The 23,443-nt window shown below is 34.0% G+C and overlaps 1 protein-coding gene across 1 annotated transcript; it reads left to right on the forward strand.

The window, feature by feature from the left end:
- Window positions 1-4,618: 4,618 nt before the first annotated feature.
- On the forward strand, window positions 4,619-23,182 carry LOC136029071 (cuticle protein 19-like). The gene is made up of 3 exons (XM_065707114.1): window positions 4,619-4,777; window positions 20,270-20,464; window positions 22,850-23,182. Exons 1-3 carry the CDS (start codon window positions 4,772-4,774, stop codon window positions 23,069-23,071), a joined length of 423 nt encoding a protein of 140 aa, XP_065563186.1. The 5' UTR covers window positions 4,619-4,771; the 3' UTR covers window positions 23,072-23,182.
- Window positions 23,183-23,443: the final 261 nt, after the last annotated feature.

A 23,443-nucleotide genomic window follows, 5' to 3' on the forward strand; every position in this document is an offset into this window, starting at 1 on the left:
AAACTTTTTGACAATCAGCCTTTTAGAAACTTTAGAAAAAAGAGAACAAATCACATTTGTTTGTATGTAACGTATCGGATGATTGATCGGGATATTTACCTCTTCTATTCGGAAAAAGTTACAGCCCTGAACGAGTTGAACTTTCAACCCTCTTTTTCACTTGAAACTTCTATGTTAGGCGTTTTCATTGGTGCTCATTAAATAGGGCCTGTGATATATTTTAGTGATTTAAAATCGAGTTAGCAGGCTCCTAATGACAGTAGGCGAAGACAATTAAAGTTGGGATAGCAGCTTTCTAATAGATAGCCTTTTAGAAACTTTTTGACAATCATCCTTTTTGAAACTTTAGAAAAGAAGGGACAAATCACCTTTATTTGCATGTAACGTATCGAATGATTGATCAGGATATTTGCCTTTTCTATTCGGCAAAAACTACAGCCCTGGACGGGTTATGCTTAAAGTCCTCTTTTTCACTTGAAACTTCTATGTTAGGTGTTTTCATTGGTGCTCATTAAATATGGCTTCTGATATATTTTAGTGATTTAAAATCGAGTTAGCAGGCTCCTAATATCAGTACACGAAGGCAATTAAAGTTGGGATAGCAGCTTTCTAATAGATAGACTTTTAGAAACTTTTTGACAATCAGCCTTTTTAAAACTTTAGAAAAGAAAGGACAAATCATCTTTATTTGCATGTAACGAATCGGATGATTGATCAAGATATTACCTTTTCTATGCGGCAAAAAATATAGCCCTGATTGAGTTGAACTTTCAACCCTCTTTTTCACTTGAAACTTCTATGTTAGGCGTTTTCATTGGTGCTAATTAAATTCTAGCGATCCAAAATCAGGTTAGCAGCCTCCTAATACCAGTAGCCTAAGGCAATTAAAGTTGGGATAGCAGCTTTTTAATAGATAGCCTCTTAGAAACTTTTTGAAGAAAATACATTTTTAATTCTTATTATTTTACATCGTTCTTGTGCATGGTATAATGACAATATCTGGGAGTGTCCCCCCCCCTTCTCATAGAGGTCAAAACAGGTAATAGATCACCAGTAGGCGATAACATTTAGGAAAAATTTTGTTGACACATTGTTTAAAACTGTGCCTACTTACTTGCTTATTAACACAGAACTTTCTACTCAGAAGCAGATATATGTCTCGTAAAAACCATAGCTTTGTTGAACTATGTCAGCTAGCCCTCCGACCATAGGTACCTATAAAAAGGGGGCAGGGGTTCCAGCTCCCCCCTGTCTGAATAAAGCTGCCTTTTATTTTATATCTTTTTTTAAGATTTCTATTATAGAATATTGGAAGTGACGATTAGACTAGGTAGCCCCCCCCCTAGAATTCAGCTTATGGGTGTTCTTGCCTCAAATTTTTGTAATAAAATTCCAAAACAGCTTGCGCATTGTAGGTTCTGGATTAATAACGATTAGAAACCATTCTTATGGCCCCAAACAAATATACGTTTTTTTTTTTTTTTCTAGAATGCTATGCAATACTCATCGTTCCAACATGACTGTCACAGCTTGGATAAAAACTGACCCTTGTCAATGTCTCGCAATAAAACAAAATTGGCGGCATAAAAAAACACAGTACAAAAAAAATCAACCGCAATAAAATTATACAAATTATTTCCATAGTCCTTATACAGAGAAAAGAAAATATCCGTTTTCCAAATATCTTTTATTTTTCTTTGGTATTTCTTACGGCACTGAATTGTAAAGCAATCTATTTGACTCTGAAACCGCCTTTGTTAAACCAGACTGTCAACCAATGGCTTAAAAATCAATCAGAAACTATAATTTTTTGTTATTTCTTTTAAGTATTTGTGACGGTGTCAAACGAGTGGGTTTTCGAGCCAGATAAGGAAGGGTATTCCAAATAATATGAAATGCAACTAAGGGATTGAAGACAGATCCCATTGTTGGAGTATGCAAAATTCGTATATTCTGAGAGCCAAGTAGCTAATAATCCGACCGTTCTGAAACAAAAGGTGAAGAAAATGTAAGAGATCTGGGATGATCACCGTGAAGCTGAAGAGGAGGTTTCAGAAAAGAAGGAAAAGTGGGCATCAATAAAACTGGACAGTAAAAAATATACCTCTCAGATAGAATTATCAGAATTGGTCAAGGAAATATATATATATATATATATATATATATATATATATATATATATATATATATATATATATATATATATATATATTTCAAACAGTTCGTGATAATGAACGGTAAGTAAGAAGTGTCGTGGCTCAATTGTAACCGAAACTCTAAAAAACAGAATTTTGATACCGATGAATATATCAAAAGAATTGGCTTATTATGCTGATTCCAAATATATAAGCTTTATTAATCTTAATGATACTCATCAAAGAATACGAGCATAAGAAAATGTACCTTATTTTCCAAAAAAAAGGGAAACAACTCCAAAAATAGTTAAATATTAATGAAAATCTTACCATTAGATTCAGCGTATCAGGGAACCTAATTTAAGAGGTTTCAACCATCTATCAGCTAAAATGTGGAATTTTCTGTTTTTAATGTAAAGCTCTTTACGTTAAAGTTTGAATTTTGTCCAATTCTTTAAGAACGACTCTTGAAGCACAAGAGTCGTTTAATTAGAACAATAAGAAGTATTTTAAAAGTACTAAAGAAATTTAGCGTAAGGAGCGAGGTGTTGAGGAGGGGAAAACACCTTCATATACGCAATAATTTCTGTTCGTTTTAATTTTTAATGTTGTTCCTTATTTTCAGCCAAAAAAAACTAGTTTTTTTTTTTTAAATTTAGTCCTCAGGTAGAAATCGAGTGATATTCTAAGATCATTCTAATTTGTTTACTTTATGCACGGAACGTGTCTAATATTTAGAATCTTGAAAGAGAGAACAAATTATCTTCAATGAGTTCAGTAAGCACCCCGCCCAACTGATATTTATATTTCTCTCCTGGACCAGTATCCGATAATCTAAAATAAGAAATAAGTTTATAAATATTTAACACTATTCTTGTCATTTTGTGAGTATCCAAATATTTAGGACAGCTATGATAGTGAGGGGTTAGATGATAAAAATCCAGAGGAGTAATTCAAAATTCCACAAGGGTAGAAGTCTTTAGTGAGAACATTAAATTTTCTTTCAATATAATTTGTCAAACATAGCAGTTAATTAGATTAAGTAAGATTTCTTTTTGAATTATACCGGTTATAAAATTTCCCTTTTCTCAAATATAAGATAAATAATGCCACACGCCTACCACCTTAAAAAAAAGAAGGAATAATATTTCCTTAGATTTGTCTAGTCCATCATTTCCCCGCACTAATCGCATCTTCTGTAGTTTCCGCAATACTGCTAGACCCCATTATCCCCGCTTAGCCTCATCTGCCGTCCTAACTTACTCACTGATGCAAGCTATTTCCAAGGATGTTTCTAAGGAATTTAACACCTTGTATCACCGAGTCTGTATCACGGAGCTCCTCAATAAGTCTTACTGTCCTTCCTTAAATAAATATGGTAGTTTGTCTTTTTTTGTTAATTCTGTTTGTTGTGTCACTCCATGTAACGGTTTGATGTTGCAAAATTTGAAAAAGGTTTTGGGGTTTATGTTTTTTGACCTTTTTGTCAAAAGAACAAGTCTTCTTGTTCTTAATTACTTGTTTTTAACGTGTCTGTTTTATTGTTACTTCTTTTTGATTTTTTTTTATGCTATTGCTTTCTGTTTTGAACTTTTTATTATTTGACCTAGAACATTATTTCGGCTTTATTGGCTTGTAATGCTTTTTGTCCATAAACTTTCATACGGAATCACATGAATTTTAATATTTAATTATCATAATTATGTCAACTTTTTTGTTCAAATAGAATGCACAAATAACACTGAAAAGTTCTTCAGAGCAATCAATTACTTATAATCATGTATTTTTGTGAATTGAAAACCATCAAACAACCAGCAAAACCAATGTCACTATACCATTTGTGGTGATTTTGTTGTTTGTGTCTGCTTTTTATGGATCTTTATGTTTTATGATTTACAATTTAAAGAACAATACAAGTATTCATTATTTTAAAAGTTAGATAAGTAAATTTAACGTTGTTCGAGACAAAAAAATCTAATAGAAGAGCAATGAAACCTAAAATACATAAGACTGTTACAAGCTTAATCTACTTTTGATATATCACAGAACTACATTTAATGCAAATAACATTCTTGAGTTGTCATTTTTATTATGAATCGTTATTCAGAATAGCTATTAGGTACCATAATAAAATATTATAGTCTTTATAAACCTTCTACTAAAATCAAGTACGTTCAAGTTTTTCATGTTTCTGGAGTTTCTCTATCCTTGTCTTTATCTGAATGTCGTTTTTTGTTCAAAATTATTGCAACATCAAAAAGCATGATCTACTATGAATGAAAGCTGCCAACAAAGTTTCGGGTTGTTCCGTTTAACAATCGGTACAGTTGTAAGCATCGTGACAAGATGTTCCATTATAATTCTGGAATATATAACACAATTAAAAGAAAACCACTAAAGCTATATAACGAGTTTGACCATTTGGATGAGGCAGGTCAACGATGAAAACTGGATGACATTTCGCGGGCCAAAGTGTGATGGTGACATGCGCAGGAAATATGATGAACTTATGCCAGCTTGGGTTTACACTTCCTGGCAGTTCGTTCAACCTCGCCAATTTGTATATAATAAATCTGAGCTTAACTGAATCTTAGGTTAATCTCGTCAGTGTAGTGATCTGTACAATACAAACAACCATGAAGGTAAGAGCTTTTTTCTTCATTTTTTCTTTTTAAATATATTATATGGCTTCAGTCCTAGAAATTTTTACTTAACCATAGCCTTTATTTTATGGAATTAGATTCATTTGTATACAATAAACTAGCAATTCGTGGTAACAATCTATAGGAAAGAAGCGACTAGTATCAATAGCAATCAAAAATTTTGAAAATAGAGCATTGATAACAGTATATACATTGAAATATTCAGATTTATTTGGTGATTCCGAGTAAATATTAAATAAAACAACACGTTTTTTTTTTACTGAAAGTAAGGAGTGAAATTAAAGCTTAAAACGATCAGAAATTATTCCGTATATAAAAGAGGCTGTCCCCTCCTCAACGTCTCGCTCTTTACGCTAAAGTTTGACTCTTTCTCCCAACTCTATTTTTGAAAACAATAAAAAAAATTAGCGCAAAGAGTGAGGCGTTGAAGAGGGGACAGCCCCTTTCGTATACGGAATATATTCTGTTCGTTTTAAGTTTTAATGTCGCTCTTTGTTCTCAGTTAAAACAAACTTTTTTAAAATTAATTTCTTAACATTTTTAAATTAATGCAGGTTTTGATTATGGCTCACCGTAAACGAATAATTAAAACAAAATTTTACCTTTTTTTTTGGCTAAACGGTTTTCTAAAAATTTTGATCGAACGATTTTGAGAAAAAAGGGGCGAGAGAGGGCCTAGTTGCCCTTCATCTTTTGGTTACATAAAAAGGGCACTGGAACTTTTAATTTTATTTACGAACTTTTTATTAGTAATAAATATCCGTAGCTTACGAATTAACTTACGTAACGAACTTCTATATTCGTATATTTTTACCACGTATATGAGAGGGTTCATCCCCTCGTCAATACCTCGCTCTCTGAGCTGAAGTTCGAATTTCGTTCCAATTCTTTAAGAATGACCTCTGAATCATAGGGCCGTTTAATTAGATTAAATTTGAAAATACTAAAAAAAACTTTAGAGTAAAGAGCCAGGTCATATCCGTAATAATTTATGCTCGTTGTAAGTTTCAATTTTTTCTCCTTGCTTTCAGTTAAAAAAAAGTTATCTTTTCGTGCTTTTTCTTCTGATCGTTTTTTAAATAATGCGGGGAAATCTGGCACCTTTCATGGAAAACTTTCTTCCCCAATTAAAAATTTCTCTATGGAAAAATCCTCCCTAGTACCCCCTCCCTCGACCCGAAGGTCATTACTTGCAGCCATTCATCCGGGGACTGTGGGGTATTAAGTCATCTTCAAAGACATAGCTATTAGGTATTTGAAAATGCCGAATAAATTGGATATCACAAAATTTTGATCAGATGGCTTTGAGAAATAATGAGCATGGGAGGGGGCCTAGTTGCCCTCCAATTTTTCGGTTACTCAAAAAGATCACTAAAACTTGTAATTTTCTTTTGAATGAGCTCTCTCGCGATATTCTTGGACCACTGGGTCGATATATCACCCCTGAAAAAAAACACCCGTGATCTTGCTTCTGGAAAAAAAAATATATATATATATATATATAAATCCTACATTTTTGCCGAAGGAGCTTGAAACCACTAGGATTCTATAATACGCTGAATCTGATGGTGTAATTTTCATTATTATTCTGTGACTTTTAAGGGGTATTTAGAAAACAATGTAAATTTCTCAGGCTCGTAGCTTTTGATAGGTAAAACTAAACTAGATGACACTTAAATATTTGAAATCAGCATAAAATACGATTCTTTTGATGTACTTATTGGTATCAAAATTCTGTTTTTAGAGTTTCGGCTGTTATTGAGCCGGGTCACTCTTACTAGTAATTTGTTTCGACGAACTGTTTAAAGAGTCATTCAGTATAAAGTTATCCAATAACGGTTACCAGCTAGAGAATATTTTCCTGCTTTTTGAAAAAGGGGAAAATACCACCAAAAGTGGTCAAGTAATTTTGATTAAGACTACACCATTAAATTCAATATATCACAGAACCTTATCAGAGGATTTTAGCCCAAAATGTGCCTAAAAGCCACCGAATGCAAACCCTGCAATAGCCAATCAATACGAAATCACGTAAAAATTGAACTTTAAGCCATCTAGTTTCAGAGTCAGTAATGCCACACTGTGCCCCATTCTCTCCTGAAGATGCACGCACTCTATACGAAATGAACGGTTTATCCAAATATTGATTTTCAAAGCTTCACTTAAATAAGTTGACTTACTTTTGGCCTTACAAAATTATGAACAGAGATATAAAATTGCGTGCTTTAGCCCTTAAAAAGATTGTTTTTATGCCCAAATTTCCAAACTCTCCCTGAGCCTTTTAGATAAAGGCTATGTTTAGAATAGAGGCTATGGTCTGAGGTCAACACAGCTAAACACGCCACTCCTCCATCCCAATGTATTCAAAGTATCCTTCTCTACACCCTCCCAGGAAAATATTGTTCCATTTAAATCTTTTTTTGTAACATCCTCCCACCCCAACTGCGTACGACCTACTTTTTGTTTAGTCCTAGACAGTTGGCCGAAAAGGACATTCTTTGGCATTATGTCATCCTTCATCCACAGAACATGCTCTAGCCATCTTAACCTTTGCTCTGCTATGGACAGAATATGCCCTAGCCATCTTAACCATCATTTAAATGGAAGGTACATCGTTTTAGTCAACAAAGCTGGAATCACAAAATAGGAAAATTACTAACCCCTATTTTGAGCAACTATTAAAATCACTTTTTGTACGACAGGCAATGATGTATTCCTATTTTTTTTTTTCTTTACCGCTAGTGGGGCACTAAAACGTCATAGAAAGATGTTGAGTTAGAATGGAAATCACCATATATAGAAGCTAATAAAATTAATATTAAAATACAATGCAATTTTTGACAAAACTGGACCTTTATATACAAGATTAGATAACACGCATATCTTTTGAAAAGAGATAATATAACACATTTTTTTGAAAAGTTTCTAGGGTGTGATATGAAATTCAAGTGAGTTCGCTGCATGAACCGCTGTGGTTTATTCTGTACTAAGTTAATCCTAAGATCCTGTTTGTAATACACTTCTTAAATATATTTTGGAATGAAATCTTAGTATAGGAACAAAATTGTAACAAAAAAAAAAAATCCGACACAAGAAGACAATCGTCATTGCAGCGTCGGATGCAGCCTAGTAGTAGTAGCCCATTGTAACCGATTAAATAAATAAAATAAAATAAAAAATAAATAAAAGCCTTTTCAACTGAAAGTAAGGTCCAACATTAAAACTTAAAATGAACATAAATTATTACGTATAAAAAGGGTCGACCCCTCTTCAACACCTCACTCTTTACGCTAAAGTTTGAAACTGGTTCCAATTCTTTAAGAATGACTCCTGAATCGCAATGACTTTTTAATTAGAATAAATAGCTCTTTTGAAACTACTAAAAAACTTTAGCATAAAGAGCGAGGTATTGACGATGGGACGAACCCCCTCATATACATAATAATTTCTGTTGGTTTTAAGGTTAAATGTTGCTCCTTACTTTCAGTTGAAAAAACTTGTTTTTTCTTAGCTTAATTTCTGATCATTTTTTAAATAATACCGGGAAATCTTCATGGAATATTTTCTTCCCCAATAAAAAATTCCTCTATGGAAAAATCCTAAAAACATAACTGACTCCACCTGAGCCCTCCCCCACCAGAAAAATCAGTCCTGAAAAAGTCTGTATACTTCCCATTAACCAATACTGTATTTAAACAATGGGCAAAGGTCACAACTTGCAGCCCTTCCCCCGGGGACTCTGGAAGATTAAGTCATCCTCAAAGACATAGTTATTAGTTATTTCGACTGTGCTGAACAAAATAGCTATCTGAAATTTTGCTCGGGTATCTTTGGGAAAAAATGAGCGTGGGAGGGAACCTAGTTGCCCTCCAATTTTTGGCAACTTAAAAAGGGAAATAGAACTTTTAATTGCCATCCGAGTGAGCCCTCTCGCAATATTCTACAACATCTGGGTCGATACGATCACTCCTAAAAAAAAAAAAAAAAAAAAAAAAAAAAAAAAAAAAAAAAAAAAAAAAAAAAAAAAAAAAAAAAAAAACACGTACCAGTGATCTTTCTTCTGGCAAAAAAATCCACATTTTTGCAGATAGTAGCTTGAGAACCTCTACAGGTTCTTTGATACGCTGAAGCTAATGGTGAGGTTTTTATTAAGATTCTATGACTTTTAAGGGACGTTCCTTTTTTGAAAATAAGATAGATTTTTTCAGGCTCGTTGCTTTTGATGAGTAATATTGAACTTAATGAAACATATATATTTGACATCAGCATACAAATTGGATTCTTTTGATGTATCTATTGGTTCCAAACTTCTGTTTTTTAGAGTTTCGGCTACTGTTGAGCCGAGTCGCTCCTTACGTACGGTTCGATACCAAGACCTGCTTGAAACGAACTATAGGTAAGGAGCGCCTCGACTCAACAGTAATCAAAACTCTAACAAACAGAATTTTAATATCAATATATACATAAGAAAATTAACTTATTATGCTGATTCTAAATATACAAGATTCATCGAGTTTAGCGTTACCCACTATAAGTTATGAGCCTGAAAAAAATTTGCTTGATTTTTGAAAATAGGGGGAAACCGTCCTCAAATTAAGGGAATCTGAATAAAAATCTCATCATCAGATTCATCGTACCAGAGAAATTGTAGAAGTTCCAAGCTCCTATCTGCAAAAACGTGGAATTGTGCTATTTATACCTTAAAACAGATCATGGATGCGTGCTTTTTTGTTTTGTGTGCTTTTGTGTTTTTTCCCATGGGTGATTATACCGAAATAATGGTCCTAAAAATCGGGAGAGGGTGTATTCAAACTAGGAATAAAAGTTCTAGTGCCCTTTTTAAGTGACCGAAACGATTGGTGGTCGACTCGGCCCCCTCCCACACACATTTCCCTCCAAAGCTATCTGATCAAAATTTTCAGATAGTCATTTTGTTCAGTACAGCTGAAAGATCAATAATTATGTCTCTAGGTGTAAAATGACCCCCTGTCGTCCGTGGGGAGAGGCCCGTAAGTTTTGAAATTCACCCATTTTTCACGTATAGTATTTGCTATTGGGAAGTATATACATTTATTTTTGGGGAGGGGGGCTGCTTAGGGTGTATTCCTATAGGGATAATCTTCCTTGAGAAGATAGATTTCTGTGTGGGGACTGAATATTCCAGGGGAGATGTTATACTGGGGGGATTTTGCAGAATTACTATACGAAATTCTTTTTAGTTGCCTTACATTCTCTTCATCAAATTTTTACCTGGAGATGTTCCGGGGGAATTATCTAAGGTCTTTTTCTGCTTGTTCTGATTTCCAAGAAATAATTCTCATGTTAGGGGGTATTTCTGGCATGATCGAGAAACCGATTAGAGACTAAAGTCTTATTCAAATGAAAGAATGCAAAGAAGAAGTTTTCAGGCTGAAGAGTGAACTGTCCGAAGGGAATTTGACAGGGAGTGGTAGCACTTTCCGATGGATGAAATTTACACGGAGGAGTTTTCCGTGAGGGGGGGTTGAGAGGGTGAGCCAGATTTACCGACATTATTTGAAAAAAACGAACAGGAATTATTCCATATATGAGGGGTTACATCCTCCTCAATACCTCGCTCTTTACGCTGAAGTTTGGCTGTTAGTCTCAACTTTTTAATAGCTTCTACTGAAAGACGGGGCCCGTTTAATTAGAATGGGAAGTTTTTTTAAAAGTGCCAACAGCGTAAAGCGTAACAGCGTTTTAGAGTAAAGAGCAAGGCATTGAGGAGAGTGCAACCGTTTATATACGGAATAAATCGGCCTAAATTAATATGCGAAGTTTGTTTTAATTTTTCATATACCGTGAGCCAAATTTGAACTTGTTTGGTAGAAAAACGTTCAGAAATAAAATAAGAAAAAGAAACGTTTATTTAACTGAAAGTAATGAGCGACATTAAAACTTAAAACGAAAGGAAATTATTCCGTATGTGATAGGGGCTGTCCCCTCCTTTACACTTCGCTCTTTACGCTAAAGTTTATATTGTTTATACTGTTTTAAAAAGTAGAGTTTTGACAAAACGTGAAATTTTAGCGTAAAGAGCGAGGCATTATTTGCCTCGGATGCCCCTTTCATAAGAATAATTTCTATTCGTTTTAAGTTTTAATGCTGCTCCTTACTTTCAGTTAAAGAAGCTTGCTTTTTATATATTAATTTATGAATAAAGACAGAACTAACTGTGACAATTATGTCACACCGTAAGGTTTTATGTGCACAAAATCAAGCCATTGATGACAAGAGAAATTGAAAATCTTCTCTTTAAGGCTTTAGATCGTTAAAAATTGCTTTGCTATCTTAAAATTTCCATTTCCTGAAATATTGAGCTTGTTTGGGTAAAAATGATTGCTTCTGGCACAAACAAATGGAAAACGCTACTTTATGGCACAATCTCTTTTTCTACCTAAAAACGGCAGAATATTGTTTATTTTTGTTAAAATAGGACATTAAGCGTAAGTTATATTTCGTATCTTTCTTCAACGTAAACTTCCCCGCAAGATATATGCAACTTTGTCGCATAACTGAAGTGTCCAATGGGTAATTTGTCACAGGTATCGTTGAGAATTGCATATTAAAAATCCCAAAAATTAAAAATTCAAATAAATGAAAGGTATTTTTCTATTAGACAGTTTTTTTCAAAAGTATTTTTTAGTTTTCAAGCACTGAAATGTTTGGGAGGATTATACAAAAGGGTGTGGGGGGGTAATATCTCTTTAAAGGGTTTTCAACTATAGCTACTTACACAATAAAAGTAAAAAGCGACGTTAAAGCTTAAAATGAATAGTAACTGTTCCGTGTATAAGGGGGGCCACTCCTTCCTCCATCCCTCCACTCTTTACGTAAATGTTAAGACTTTTATTCCCAACCCCCTTAAGAACGACTGCTCAAACATAGGGGATATTACATTGGAAATAAGTATTTTCAAGGTAAGACAAGGCTTCAGCGTAAAGAGTGGAGGGTTAGTAACAGGTAGCCCCTCCAGTATACGAAATAATTTTCGTTCGTTTCAACGTCAGTGTTTCTGTTTGCTTTCGTTTGAAAAAGAGAAAACGTTTTTTATTTCAAAAGCAATGAAAGCAAATACTCATTGTATATCCCCTTCAAGGCTCTATAGCCTTGACTCTATAGCCTCTTCAGGAGTGCCTGGAGAATTCTATATTTTATTCTGTTTTTGCACTTTATTTTCGCTTACATGCTATTTTTCTATTTGAATGGTTTCCTAGTACCCACTAATATCAATTGTTAAAATATGATTCCTTCCTAGAATAGGCTTAAAAGGCAAAATAAAAAATATAGACTAAATGTGGCTTACTACACTGGTATGTAGAATGTTTCGTACTATTAAAATAAGCTATTCGTTAACATATTTGATGGATTTCTTAGCTGGATCCCAATCCAACACTAAGATTTTATTTAGGTGTTAAATGAAATAAAAAGTTTTTTTCCAAATGAAAGTAAAGAGCAAATTAAAGCCTTAAACATCTGAAGCTATTCCGTATGTAAGAGTATTTACCCATCCTCAACCAATATTCTTTAAGTCAAAGTTTTTAGTTCTATGCGGGAAGTATTTACGAGTGCCTTTAGGCTTGAGAATTCGGTTTCAAAACATGAGGGGCAAAAAGTCAAACTTCAGTGTAAACAGTTGGGGGCTCAGGAGGAGGAAGACCCCTCAATAATAGAACACTTTTTGCTCGTTTTAAATATTAGTGTCGCTCTTTACTTCCATTTCATTTTGCTATAGTTGACTGTTGTAATTCAAACAGTATTAAGTCACAAAACCAAATTTTGCGGTTGAGGAAATACATTTTTAGAAAACATTGTAAGTCTATGGTACTATAGACTTCTGTCACAGCTTTAGTGACTTAAAGTCTATGATATAATTTCATTTTCGGCCAATTTCTAACAAAAAAGAGCTTTTAGAAGTATTTAAGGTACGGAAAAAACAGGTTTAATTAATTTATAAGGGAGGCTGAGTTTGAGGATGCAAGCTAAAACAACTTGTTTTACGTAAAATGCAACACTTTTTTATTTATTGAAACCAAAATTTAGATGGTAATAATAGATAATGATATTGCAAAATGTGGTAAAAATTTAAACACATTGGGGTGGAGAAGGGATAGTTTCTATAATGCCAGTGCAGATTCCGCTGATGTCTTGCAGATTCATGCTGCGGGTTATTTGTAGCAGTACGGCTAGAAGCAGTTTCTAGTCGTATCTTTTGATGTATATTCCGTTTCACGGGTTTTACCCGTGAGCCCCACGAACACATCCAACAGCTCCAAATTTTGAAACACCTATTAACATTTCATGATACTAAAAGGTTAAGAGGATAGCATGAATTTAGGTCCCCATAAAAAACTGATTATAATGTTTACTATGTGAAGTGAAACTGAACTTATTAGCTCTTTTATCAAACTTTGATTTACATTGACTTGAAGTCGAAGCCTTTTTAGATTTTATTTTAAAATGCTAGAAGAACTAATTAGGTTTTTGGCCAATTAAAACATTGAATGTAGTATTGTTAAATCATATGCGATGATGGATTTTTCGGAAAAAGGGACGTTAGAAAAAGTGTTTATCTTTAACGAAAAATTGATTGAATAAAAAACGGGTTTAATTTCTATAAAGCAGTGAACAAAAATAAAAATATATAAACTACACTTAAACTAAAAAAAAGAAAAAAACTCCGAATATTTCGGCCCCACGTCCGGGAGCCTTTCTCAGCGGAAAAAAAGAAGAAAATTACAAACCGACAATTTAAGACTTTTTTTAAAACATCATAAATAAAATGCCACGACAAATAAAACACCACAAAAATATATAAACAATAAAATAAATAAGAAACAGCTCACATTATAAAACAAAACTCCTACACTGACGGTAATAACTTTAGAATAAAACTAAAGCAATTGTATATAATGAAACTTTCCTCTGCCACATTCGGTGTATAAATGGGAATCTATTGAAAATGAAAATTATAAATACTTGCAACAAAACAAAAGCAGGTCACCCAACCCCAAATCCAATCAAAATCTTACAGGTTAGTGAAACAAAGCTATGAATTATAAATTGAATGGATTTTTTCATTTGCTATTTTAGCTGCAGTCCGTTGACTTCTTACAGTATTGACCTTGCTTTGACTTTCGTTCGCAAGGTTATTACTTGTTTCGGGACAATTTAATTAATTTAATATGCAATATATTATTAAATGATTGTCACAGTCCATATCACAGGTTCAGCAGAAATTATATAAATTTGCAAAGCTATTAAAACGCTTTGGAGGTTAAGAAACTATTGTATTGAATAAGTGTGACGAGATAAGGTGTTTATTCGAGATAAAATATTTATTCCACTGAACCTGCGTGGTGTATTCACCGAAAATATTTCATAGGCTGGGCTTAGGCAAGCTAAACCACCTAGTTTCTGACGTAAAATTGCCAAAATTGACCAAGATACCAAGTAAGCCTAATTTTGGATTAAGATTTTCGTTTAGCATCCAAGTATAAAGATATAGAATTCTTTCAGTTCTATTGAAATAATTCAAGTTGAAAAATAAATTCCAGTTTTTAAAGGAGCATCGACCGCTTCTCCAAACGCAAAACCGAGTGTGTTCTTGTGTAAAGGAGAGGCCAATCACATTTCTTTTGGATATAAATCATAGTTTAGCTTCCAAAATATAATTAATTATAATTCTTTTAGTTCAAACAGAGGTAATTCCAAAGTATAGAATCTATCCGGTTTTAAGGTAGCATCGACCGCTGATTTTAATTCAAAAATGAATAAGTTTTATTGTTTTAGGGAATTATCACTTGGAACTCTTTTATTTTTAAGGTCAAATTTACTAAAAGCCTTAATAGCAGGAGCACCTTATAAAAAGGGTTGTAGAAAAATAAACTAAATCATTCCAAAATGATTATGGTGTATCCTAAATATGTTCTTTGTCGAAGTTCAGACCCCATATTAACAATAAAAATATTCTGGATCACCAGAGCTTTGGATGGCATGGTACAAATGTTTTTTTTTTTTTTGCATGACATTGTGTCAATACCATTGACCTTTCTTCTGAATTCTAAGTTACTAATTTCCAAAAGGTGTTTTAGGTTTTAGCGTTAGCAGACTTTAACCAAATTAAAAACAAAAAATGGAAAATTTAGTTCCTGCCTCGCTAAGATAAGTTAATAGCCATCGCTAATTAAGATTAGATAAGTTCATTGGTTTAATTTTTTCGCTTGATCTTTTTGGGTATTCGGTCTTGAACGTTGAGACTATGAGAAATTTATGACTTTCTGTAAAAATTTATCAGGACAATAATTCCATTTTAGTTTTTCTATTTTATCATACCAAATCGTTTACAGTAATGAGTAATAAGCGACTTTTATCAAAAGATACCTAAACTCTAAGAAAAAAATTGAAAACAATTTACGAAAGGAAAAGAGTCTAATTTTCCGACTGCATTTAACTAGCATAGGAGTGTTGGCGTTATATGGAAGAGAAGGGGGCAGACACGACAAAAAAGGGATAATGTCTTTATGGAACCTGCATATTTGCATATATGTCTGGGAACCGTAAAATGAAATGTTAAAGCCCCTGTCTACAGAAATACAAAATTTTATATTCTCCAGAGAAGAATCTGCACGGCTGGGTTTTTGTGTTTTCAGCAGCAAGGGTGATTGTATCATAACATTATTCATAGAACAATAAGAAAAGGACGATTCGAAAGAAAATTGAAAGTGTTAGTGCTTTTTGTAAGCAACAAAAGAGATTGGGTCGCAGCAAAGGGCTAGCTATCTTCTCTGATGGGCACCAAAGAAACTATTTTAGTCTAGCCAAGGCTGCAATTTTATCAAACAAAATAAAAGGAGTTAGCCAGTTGATGTTAGCTTATGGAAAAGAGAAGCCGTACTGCCGTGCTGGGGTGCAGTCGCTTATAAATATGAATGCATCCCATACAAAATGAACGGTTGTTGCAAACATTTTACACAACAGTGCTAAGATTTACAGTGTTGCATAGTTGCGCAAAAGTTAAGCGTGGGCTAGTTTGACCTTTTTGGTGGATGGGTGCGTAAAGCCACTAGAAGTGTTATTTTAGGCCCAGTATCTTGAAATTTTAGCGAGAGACTTCGGATCAGTTATAGAATGAAGGGGATCTTCCCCCTAACCTCACTTTATTCGGAGGAAAGTGTTTGGATATCTTTATTGCACAAAAATTTTGAGTTTTAACAAAATATTATATTTATATGCTTACCTTCACAGAAGTGGAAGGGTGATAACTTCCTCTAGAAATAGGATTTATCCTAAGAGCCGCCGCCCTTGACAAACTGGAATAGTAAAGAAATTTGGTTTTGGGGTCTACTTTTTTCAGGGGCTATTATAGCTTTCCAAGCATTGTAATAAGCAAACTTAAAACGTAGAATAAAGAAATGATGGAGGGGGGACGAAGACTTATTTTCTTGCAATATAAATTGGAGAAAAATAAGTTTCATACGAAAAAAATGAAGCTCAAAATTAAAAAGAACGAAAGCTATCCATAAATAAGAGACTTTGACGTTCTCTTGGGCCACCTGCTCTTTGTGCTAAAGTTTCAAAACTTTATAGGTTTAACATGATACTAAATAAAAAAACAAGTTTTTTCAACTGAAAGTAAGGAGTGACATCAAAACTTAAAACGCACAGAAATTACTTCGTATATGAAAGAGGCTGCTTCCTCATCAATGCCCCGCTCTTTACGCTAAAGTTTGACTCTTTCTCTCAATTCTTCTTTCTAAAACAGTAAAAAACTTTAGCGTAAAGAGCGGGGCGTTGATGAGGAAGCAGCCTCTTTCATATACGAAGTAATTTCTGTGCGTTTTAAGTTTTGATGTCACTCCTTACTTTCAGTTGAAAAAACTTGTTTTTTTTATTTAATTTCTGAACGTTTTTGAATCAATGCATGTTTTGATTTTGGCTCTCCGCAGAGGAATGATCAAAACGAAATTTGCATATTTTTTTTTTGGCTCAATGGCTTTCTCATAATTTTGATCGAATGATTTTGAGAAAAAAAGAGCGGGGGACGAAGCCTAGTTGCCCCCCGATTTTTTGGTTAATTAAAAAGGCAACTAGAACTTTTAATTTTTTACGAATCTTTTTATTGGTAAAAGATTTACGTAACTTATAAATTAGCTTACGTAAAGAACTTTTGTATTCTCATGTTTTTATTACATATATGAGGGGATTCGCCCCATCGTCAGTACCTCGCTCTTTACACTAAAGCTTAAATTTTATCCCAATTCATTAAGAATGACCCCCTGAATCACAAAAGCCGTAGAATAAGTAGTTGAAATTACCGAAAATACTTTAGCGTAAAGAGCGAGGTATTAGAAGGAGGTGAGCCCCTCATATGGGTAATAATTTCTGTTTGTTTTAAGTTTTATTGCTGTTCCTTACTTCCAGCTGAAAAAGCTTTTCCACATTAATTTTTTAATTTTTTTTTTTTTTTAAATAATGCTAGTAAATCCTGCTCTCCCTTCATGGAAATTTTCTTCTCCCATTACAAATTCTCGAAAGAAAGTTCCCCCAGCATATCTCCCTCTTCTCAACCCCTCCCCCAAACCAAAAAAAAATCCTCCTGAAAACGCCTGTATACTTCCCAATAACCATTACTGTATGTAAGCACAGGTCAAAGTTTGTAACTTGTTGCCCCTCCCACGGGGACTGTGGGGGAGTAAGTCGTCCCCAAAGACATAGTTATAAGGTTTTTCGACTACGCTGAATAAAATGGCTATCTCAGAATTTTGATCCGTTGACTTTGGGAAAATAATTAGCGTGGGAGGGGGCCTAGGTGCCCTCCAATTTTTTTGGTCACTTAAAAAGGGCACTAGAACTTTTCATTTCCGTTAGAATGAGAGTTAGAAAGAGTTTGACTCTTTCTCTCAATTCTTCTTTCTAAAACAGTAAAAAACTTTAGCGTAAAGAGCGGGGCGTTGATGAGGAAGCAGCCTCTTTCATATACGAAGTAATTTCTGTGCGTTTTAAGTTTTGATGTCACTCCTTACTTTCAGTTGAAAAAACTTGTTTTTTTTTTATTTAATTTCTGAACGTTTTTGAATCATTGCATGTTTTGATTTTGGCTCTCCGCAGAGGAATGATCAAAACGAAATTTGCATATTTTTTTTTTGGCTCAATGGCTTTCTCATAATTTTGATCGAATGATTTTGAGAAAAAAAGACCGGGGGACGAAGCCTAGTTGCCCCCCGATTTTTTGGTTAATTAAAAAGGCAACTAGAACTTTTAATTTTTTACGAATCTTTTTATTGGTAAAAGATTTACGTAACTTATAAATTAGCTTACGTAAAGAACTTTTGTATTCTCATGTTTTTATTACATATATGAGGGGATTCGCCCCATCGTCAGTACCTCGCTCTTTACACTAAAGCTTAAATTTTATCCCAATTCATTAAGAATGACCCCCTGAATCACAAAAGCCGTAGAATAAGTAGTTGAAATTACCGAAAATACTTTAGCGTAAAGAGCGAGGTATTAGAAGGAGGTGAGCCCCTCATATGGGTAATAATTTCTGTTTGTTTTAAGTTTTATTGCTGTTCCTTACTTCCAGCTGAAAAAGCTTTTTCACTTTTATTTTTTAATTGTTTTTTTTTTTTAAATAATGCTAGTAAATCCTGCTCTCCCTTCATGGAAATTTTCTTCTCCCATTACAAATTCTCGAAGGAAAGTTCCCCCAGCATATCCCCCTCTTCTCAACCCCTCCCCCAAACCAAAAAAAATCCTCCTGAAAACGCCTGTATACTTCCCAATAACCATTACTATATGTAAGCACAGGTCAAAGTTTGTAACTTGTTGCCCCTCCCACGGGGACTGTGGGGGAGTAAGTCGTCCCCAAAGACATAGTTATAAGGTTTTTCGACTACGCTGAATAAAATGGCTATCTCAGAATTTTGATCCGTTGACTTTGGGAAAATAATTAGCGTGGGAGGGGGCCTAGGTGCCCTCCAATTTTTTTGGTCACTTAAAAAGGGCACTAGAACTTTTCATTTCCGTTAGAATGAGCCCTCTTGCAACATTCTAGGACAACTGGGTCGATACGATCACCCCTGGGAAAAAAAAACAAAAAAAAAACAAAAAAACAAAAAAACAAATAAACACGCATCCGTGATCTGCCTTCTGGCAAAAAATGCAAAATTCCACATTTTTGTAGATAGGAGCTCGAAACTTCTACAGTAGGGTTCTCTGATACGCTGAATCTGATGGTGTGATTTTCGTTAAGATTCTATGACTTTTAGGGGGCGTTTCCCCCTATTTTCTAAAATAACGCAAATTTTCTCAGGCTCGTAACTTTTGATGGGTAAGACTAAACTTGATGAAACTTATATATTTAAAACCAGCATTAAAATGCGATTCTTTTGATGTAGCTATTGGTATCAAAATTCCATTTTTTAGAGTTTTGGTTACTATTGAGCCGGGTCGCTCCTTACTACAGTTCGTTACCACGAACTGTTTGACTAAGTAACATAGTTATAGGAAAGATCTAAACTCTAGAGCTTCCTAGATACCCCTTGCTCTTTATGCTACAGTTCAACATGTGATGGGCATAATATGGTAGGTACATCATAACATTGTAGGTACATCATGATTATAGGTATAATTTGTTCGTAATCTTCATAAGGATCATAGGATCATGTGCATGATGATTTATTTTAATTTTAAGTGAAGCTGCTCTTCACTTTTGCTTGTTTTTTTTTTTTTTTTTTTTTTTAAATAGAAAGCACACATAGCCTACACTATAGTTAGACACCAATCTTTTGGTTTTGATTTCTGTCCTTGAATATAACAATTCCAAAATCGCGACGGTAGTGAAAGTAAATCTACAGGTCAAATAACTCATATTAGATAGCCCTAAATAGCACAAAAATGGCCTGTATGATAATTACTAAAAGTTACACTCTCTAGTTTCAGTATTCCTAGCAGCTAAATTTTCATTCAGTATGCCAATTTTGTTGTCGCTACAATAGCTTTTTTTCTGATTCTCTTCTTAGTGGAGACTTTCAGTTACTTCAATGTCTGAAACATTTTCAGGATCGTAAACAAAAATTAAGAATTCGTTAACATACTAAATATGGCTGTTACATAACAGACCTAATCTTAAGCAACTTTTAGTATGCGAATTATGAGGTTATTCAACTGATTGACACAGCACCCCTTGCTTTCTCTTTCTTTTCTTTTTACACCAATCAGAACAACAGTATCCCCACAGTTCATCTGTTTCAAAAGAAACTAAACATCAGGTCCCCTTGATGTTGCTCACTTCATCACAATTTGTCATCTAGTCTAGTTCCTCCGATTCCTCAAAGGAGGATTCAAATCTCATTATTTAGGGTGATACTATGATCTGCTCGTTATAAAAACGTTTTACAGATGATACATTGCTTCTGAAATGCGCCATTCATATGATTTTTGTTTCAGGCTTTTTTACTTCTTGCTGCCTGTATATCTGTTGCAGTTGCTTTTCCTCAATACAACTATGATCCACCTCCATCAGTTCCAAGCGGACTTTATGAGTTACCAAGTGAGCCCTCAAACCAAGAAGAAACTAAGGAGCTGCTAAATGAGCCAACGAGTCTTGATAATGCAAAACTACCATTTTCACCTGTAATATCAGTGAGTATTTTCCTTCCACTACCAGTGCTACTACTGACAAATTATTGTAAAACCAAGCTCCCTGAGGCCAAAACTGCTGCAAATACTATTTCTCTTCCTCGTTTCATTAAGAGCTTCACTGAGTGAAGCTGCTTCTCATGAAGTTCCTCTTTGCTTTCAAAAATCCTTTATTAAGACTTCTTCCCACCGCATTCGAGAACTTCTTGCTTTTCATTTGGCCCAAGGTGAATTTTCAAGGCGCAAACTTTTTTGGCACCACATATTCTGTAAAACGTACCCTAAAATCTTTGGATTTTTGTTCAATGTAGTCCTAGAAAGTGGCGTGAATTTTTTTTTCGTGTAGCTTATTGTCAATTCCTTGCAGTAATTGCAGTTCGTTTAAAAAATATCTAGCACATCTCCTTCAATCTCTCCGAACACCTACGATTGAAAGCTATCCATACTCAAGGAATCGTCTTGACTGTTGTTATTTGCAAGAACCCCATTCGATGCAAGGAATGTCATTGGAAAAAAAGCGCCTCCTAACCCTAGCGACTGGAAGCTTAAGTATTTTCCAACACTCAAGCCCAGAAAGAAAATTTGCATTTAAAATGGTAGAATTATAGTTTTAAACACATTTTTTATGCTTTAAATGCCTTATTGTGAAAAAAAGGAAAGAAAACATAAGTCATTTTTCACAAAATTTGCTCTCCTGTAAAATATATGTGCTGTAGATAAATATGCACTTTATAAACCATAATTATAACTATATTTGTGTCATGAAACTTCTTACTAAATCTTGTGACCTAACATTGAACTTATGTCTTATAAATAAACACTCCTTGAAATCTGAATTAGCTCTTTGACTTGTGCAATTAGAGACATTGGATACAGCGTACCCTTTAATCAATGGTTCCTCAGCTTATAGACTAGAACTAGTTACCAGACCCAATCAAACGGTTTGTTTCACGGCTAATAGGCTAGCCTAACCAGAGTCAACTTCTCCACAGTGGAGTGGTTAAACATGCAAGCTCAGGGGCAATATGTTTAGACATAGCTTCGATTTACTTCTGAAATTAAAGCTTTGATGAAGCTCAATTATATAATAGAAAAAAAATATATAAAAAGTACTTCAGTGGATAACGCACTTAAATATCATTTAATAAATCCCATTATTTATTTATTCGACCCAATAAAACCCTACTACTTTTTGTAATTTTTAGTAATATCCCTTTATTAAATATAATTTAATAAAAGAGACTAGATTTGCCATTCCAAAAGCTCATTCGGTATCATAGTATATGTCAGGTACAAGATAACTTATATTTTATTCGTAATAAGTTGAATAATGCACTAGAAAATGCACAAGCCCCATGGCCTCGTGAAGGTCATAAAGTTCCAATCATGAAGTCATAAAAGGTTAAGACAAGCTGATGTTCGAATGGGGAAAGGTTTTAGACAGAGACACATGACTCTGGTTGAACATACAATTAAGTCTCAGACTCAATTAAATCGTAAACACCATAATTAAATCTTAGACTCTGAGATTCAGACTTTGAGGAAGTACACAGAGTACAATTAAATTAAAGACTCTGGTTGAATATACAATTTAGTCTTAAAGTTAAATTATCTTAATCTTTTTCTTCTTGTTTGGTCAGTTGACCAAAATAAAGTGCACTTGAGTTCACGGTGTTAGTTGGCTTAGTATAGTTACATGCTAGATGTTTCTCAAACTAGCTGAATCCCAATTTAAATATTTGTAACACCTTATTATCAATATACCTGTAGAGACATTAAAATTGTGCCCAACTCTGTTAATGTTAGTAAGACTAAACTTTGGCACGGCTATTAACTTTGATATGTGAAACTTCAATGTGCATCAGCATTATTATCATGGTTGCTTCCCCAGAAACAGCCAAGTAAAGAACAAACTCTAGCTCATAGCAACAGAAAATGTAAAAACATATTTTGAAAATAGGTGTCAGGTGAAGAATAATTACCATTTGAAGCTGATTCGGGAATGGTAAGTAATATCTAGATTTATCTTGATGATAAAAGCTTGTTGCGAAAAAAGAATTTACGAGAATTTCAAAAATCAGACTGAGACCATCAAATTCTGGTTGAATCGAATTGAAAACTGTAATCGACAGAATCACCACATCCAAAAACAGGCTTAGGAACCTGTCCTCCCTGTTGAACAGCTGGGATTTTTTTTTTCACATGCGATTCAGTATAGTGTCTCCTCTTTAGTATCCACTTGTGGGACACTGGAATATCCTAGAGAGTCGTTTAAGGGTTCATTTGAAATCAAATTGCAATATCTACATTTGTTTTCTAAGTAATAAAACATAATATTAAAAATATATACAAATCTTGACAAAAACCTGCATATTCCTTAAATTTTAGGAACCGGCGCCACCGGCGATGATGCCCATGCCTTATGCTTTTGAATGGGGAGTTAACGACAGCGAAAATGGACTAGACTTTGCTCATGATGAAGTTAGTAGTGACGGAGTACTCACCAAAGGAAGTTATCGAGTATTATTACCAAATGGACGAACCCAAGTGGTTACTTTTACTGTTAATGGCGATAATGGCTATGTGGCCAAAGTACAATACCAAAAATAATGATTTTAAATAACGCATTTTCTTGCGTTTTTCTTATTTTGTGTTTTCGTGAACCGTTCCAGTGTTTTATACGTTTTATCATATCTTAAATAAATTTCGAGAGAAATCGTACGTCTTATTCGCATTTACTTAGAGTGACAATCGGTGAGAATGAAAACTTATAGGATTAAACGACAGGTACCACAAGGGATGTCCCGAGTCTTTTTAAATTCGAAGTGGGAGTGAAGCCTGGTATATTACTTCGCTTTTACCGAATTTCTCTCCCCTTCAAAAAAAACATCCTTTGATTGACATTTAATATATAGAGATCTCGTTATACATGTAAAATCCTGATTATATAGAAATTTCCTCAGTTCTTATTCCTTTCCAATT

Source organism: Artemia franciscana, chromosome 7, assembly GCF_032884065.1.
Source record: "Artemia franciscana chromosome 7, ASM3288406v1, whole genome shotgun sequence".
NCBI classification, from domain to species: Eukaryota; Metazoa; Arthropoda; class Branchiopoda; order Anostraca; family Artemiidae; genus Artemia; species Artemia franciscana.

Coding starts and splice junctions, on each gene's coding strand:
- LOC136029071 (XM_065707114.1), top strand. Junction 20,465..22,849: donor CATTTTCACCTGTAATATCA/GTGAGTATTTTC, acceptor CTTAAATTTTAG/GAACCGGCGCCACCGGCGAT.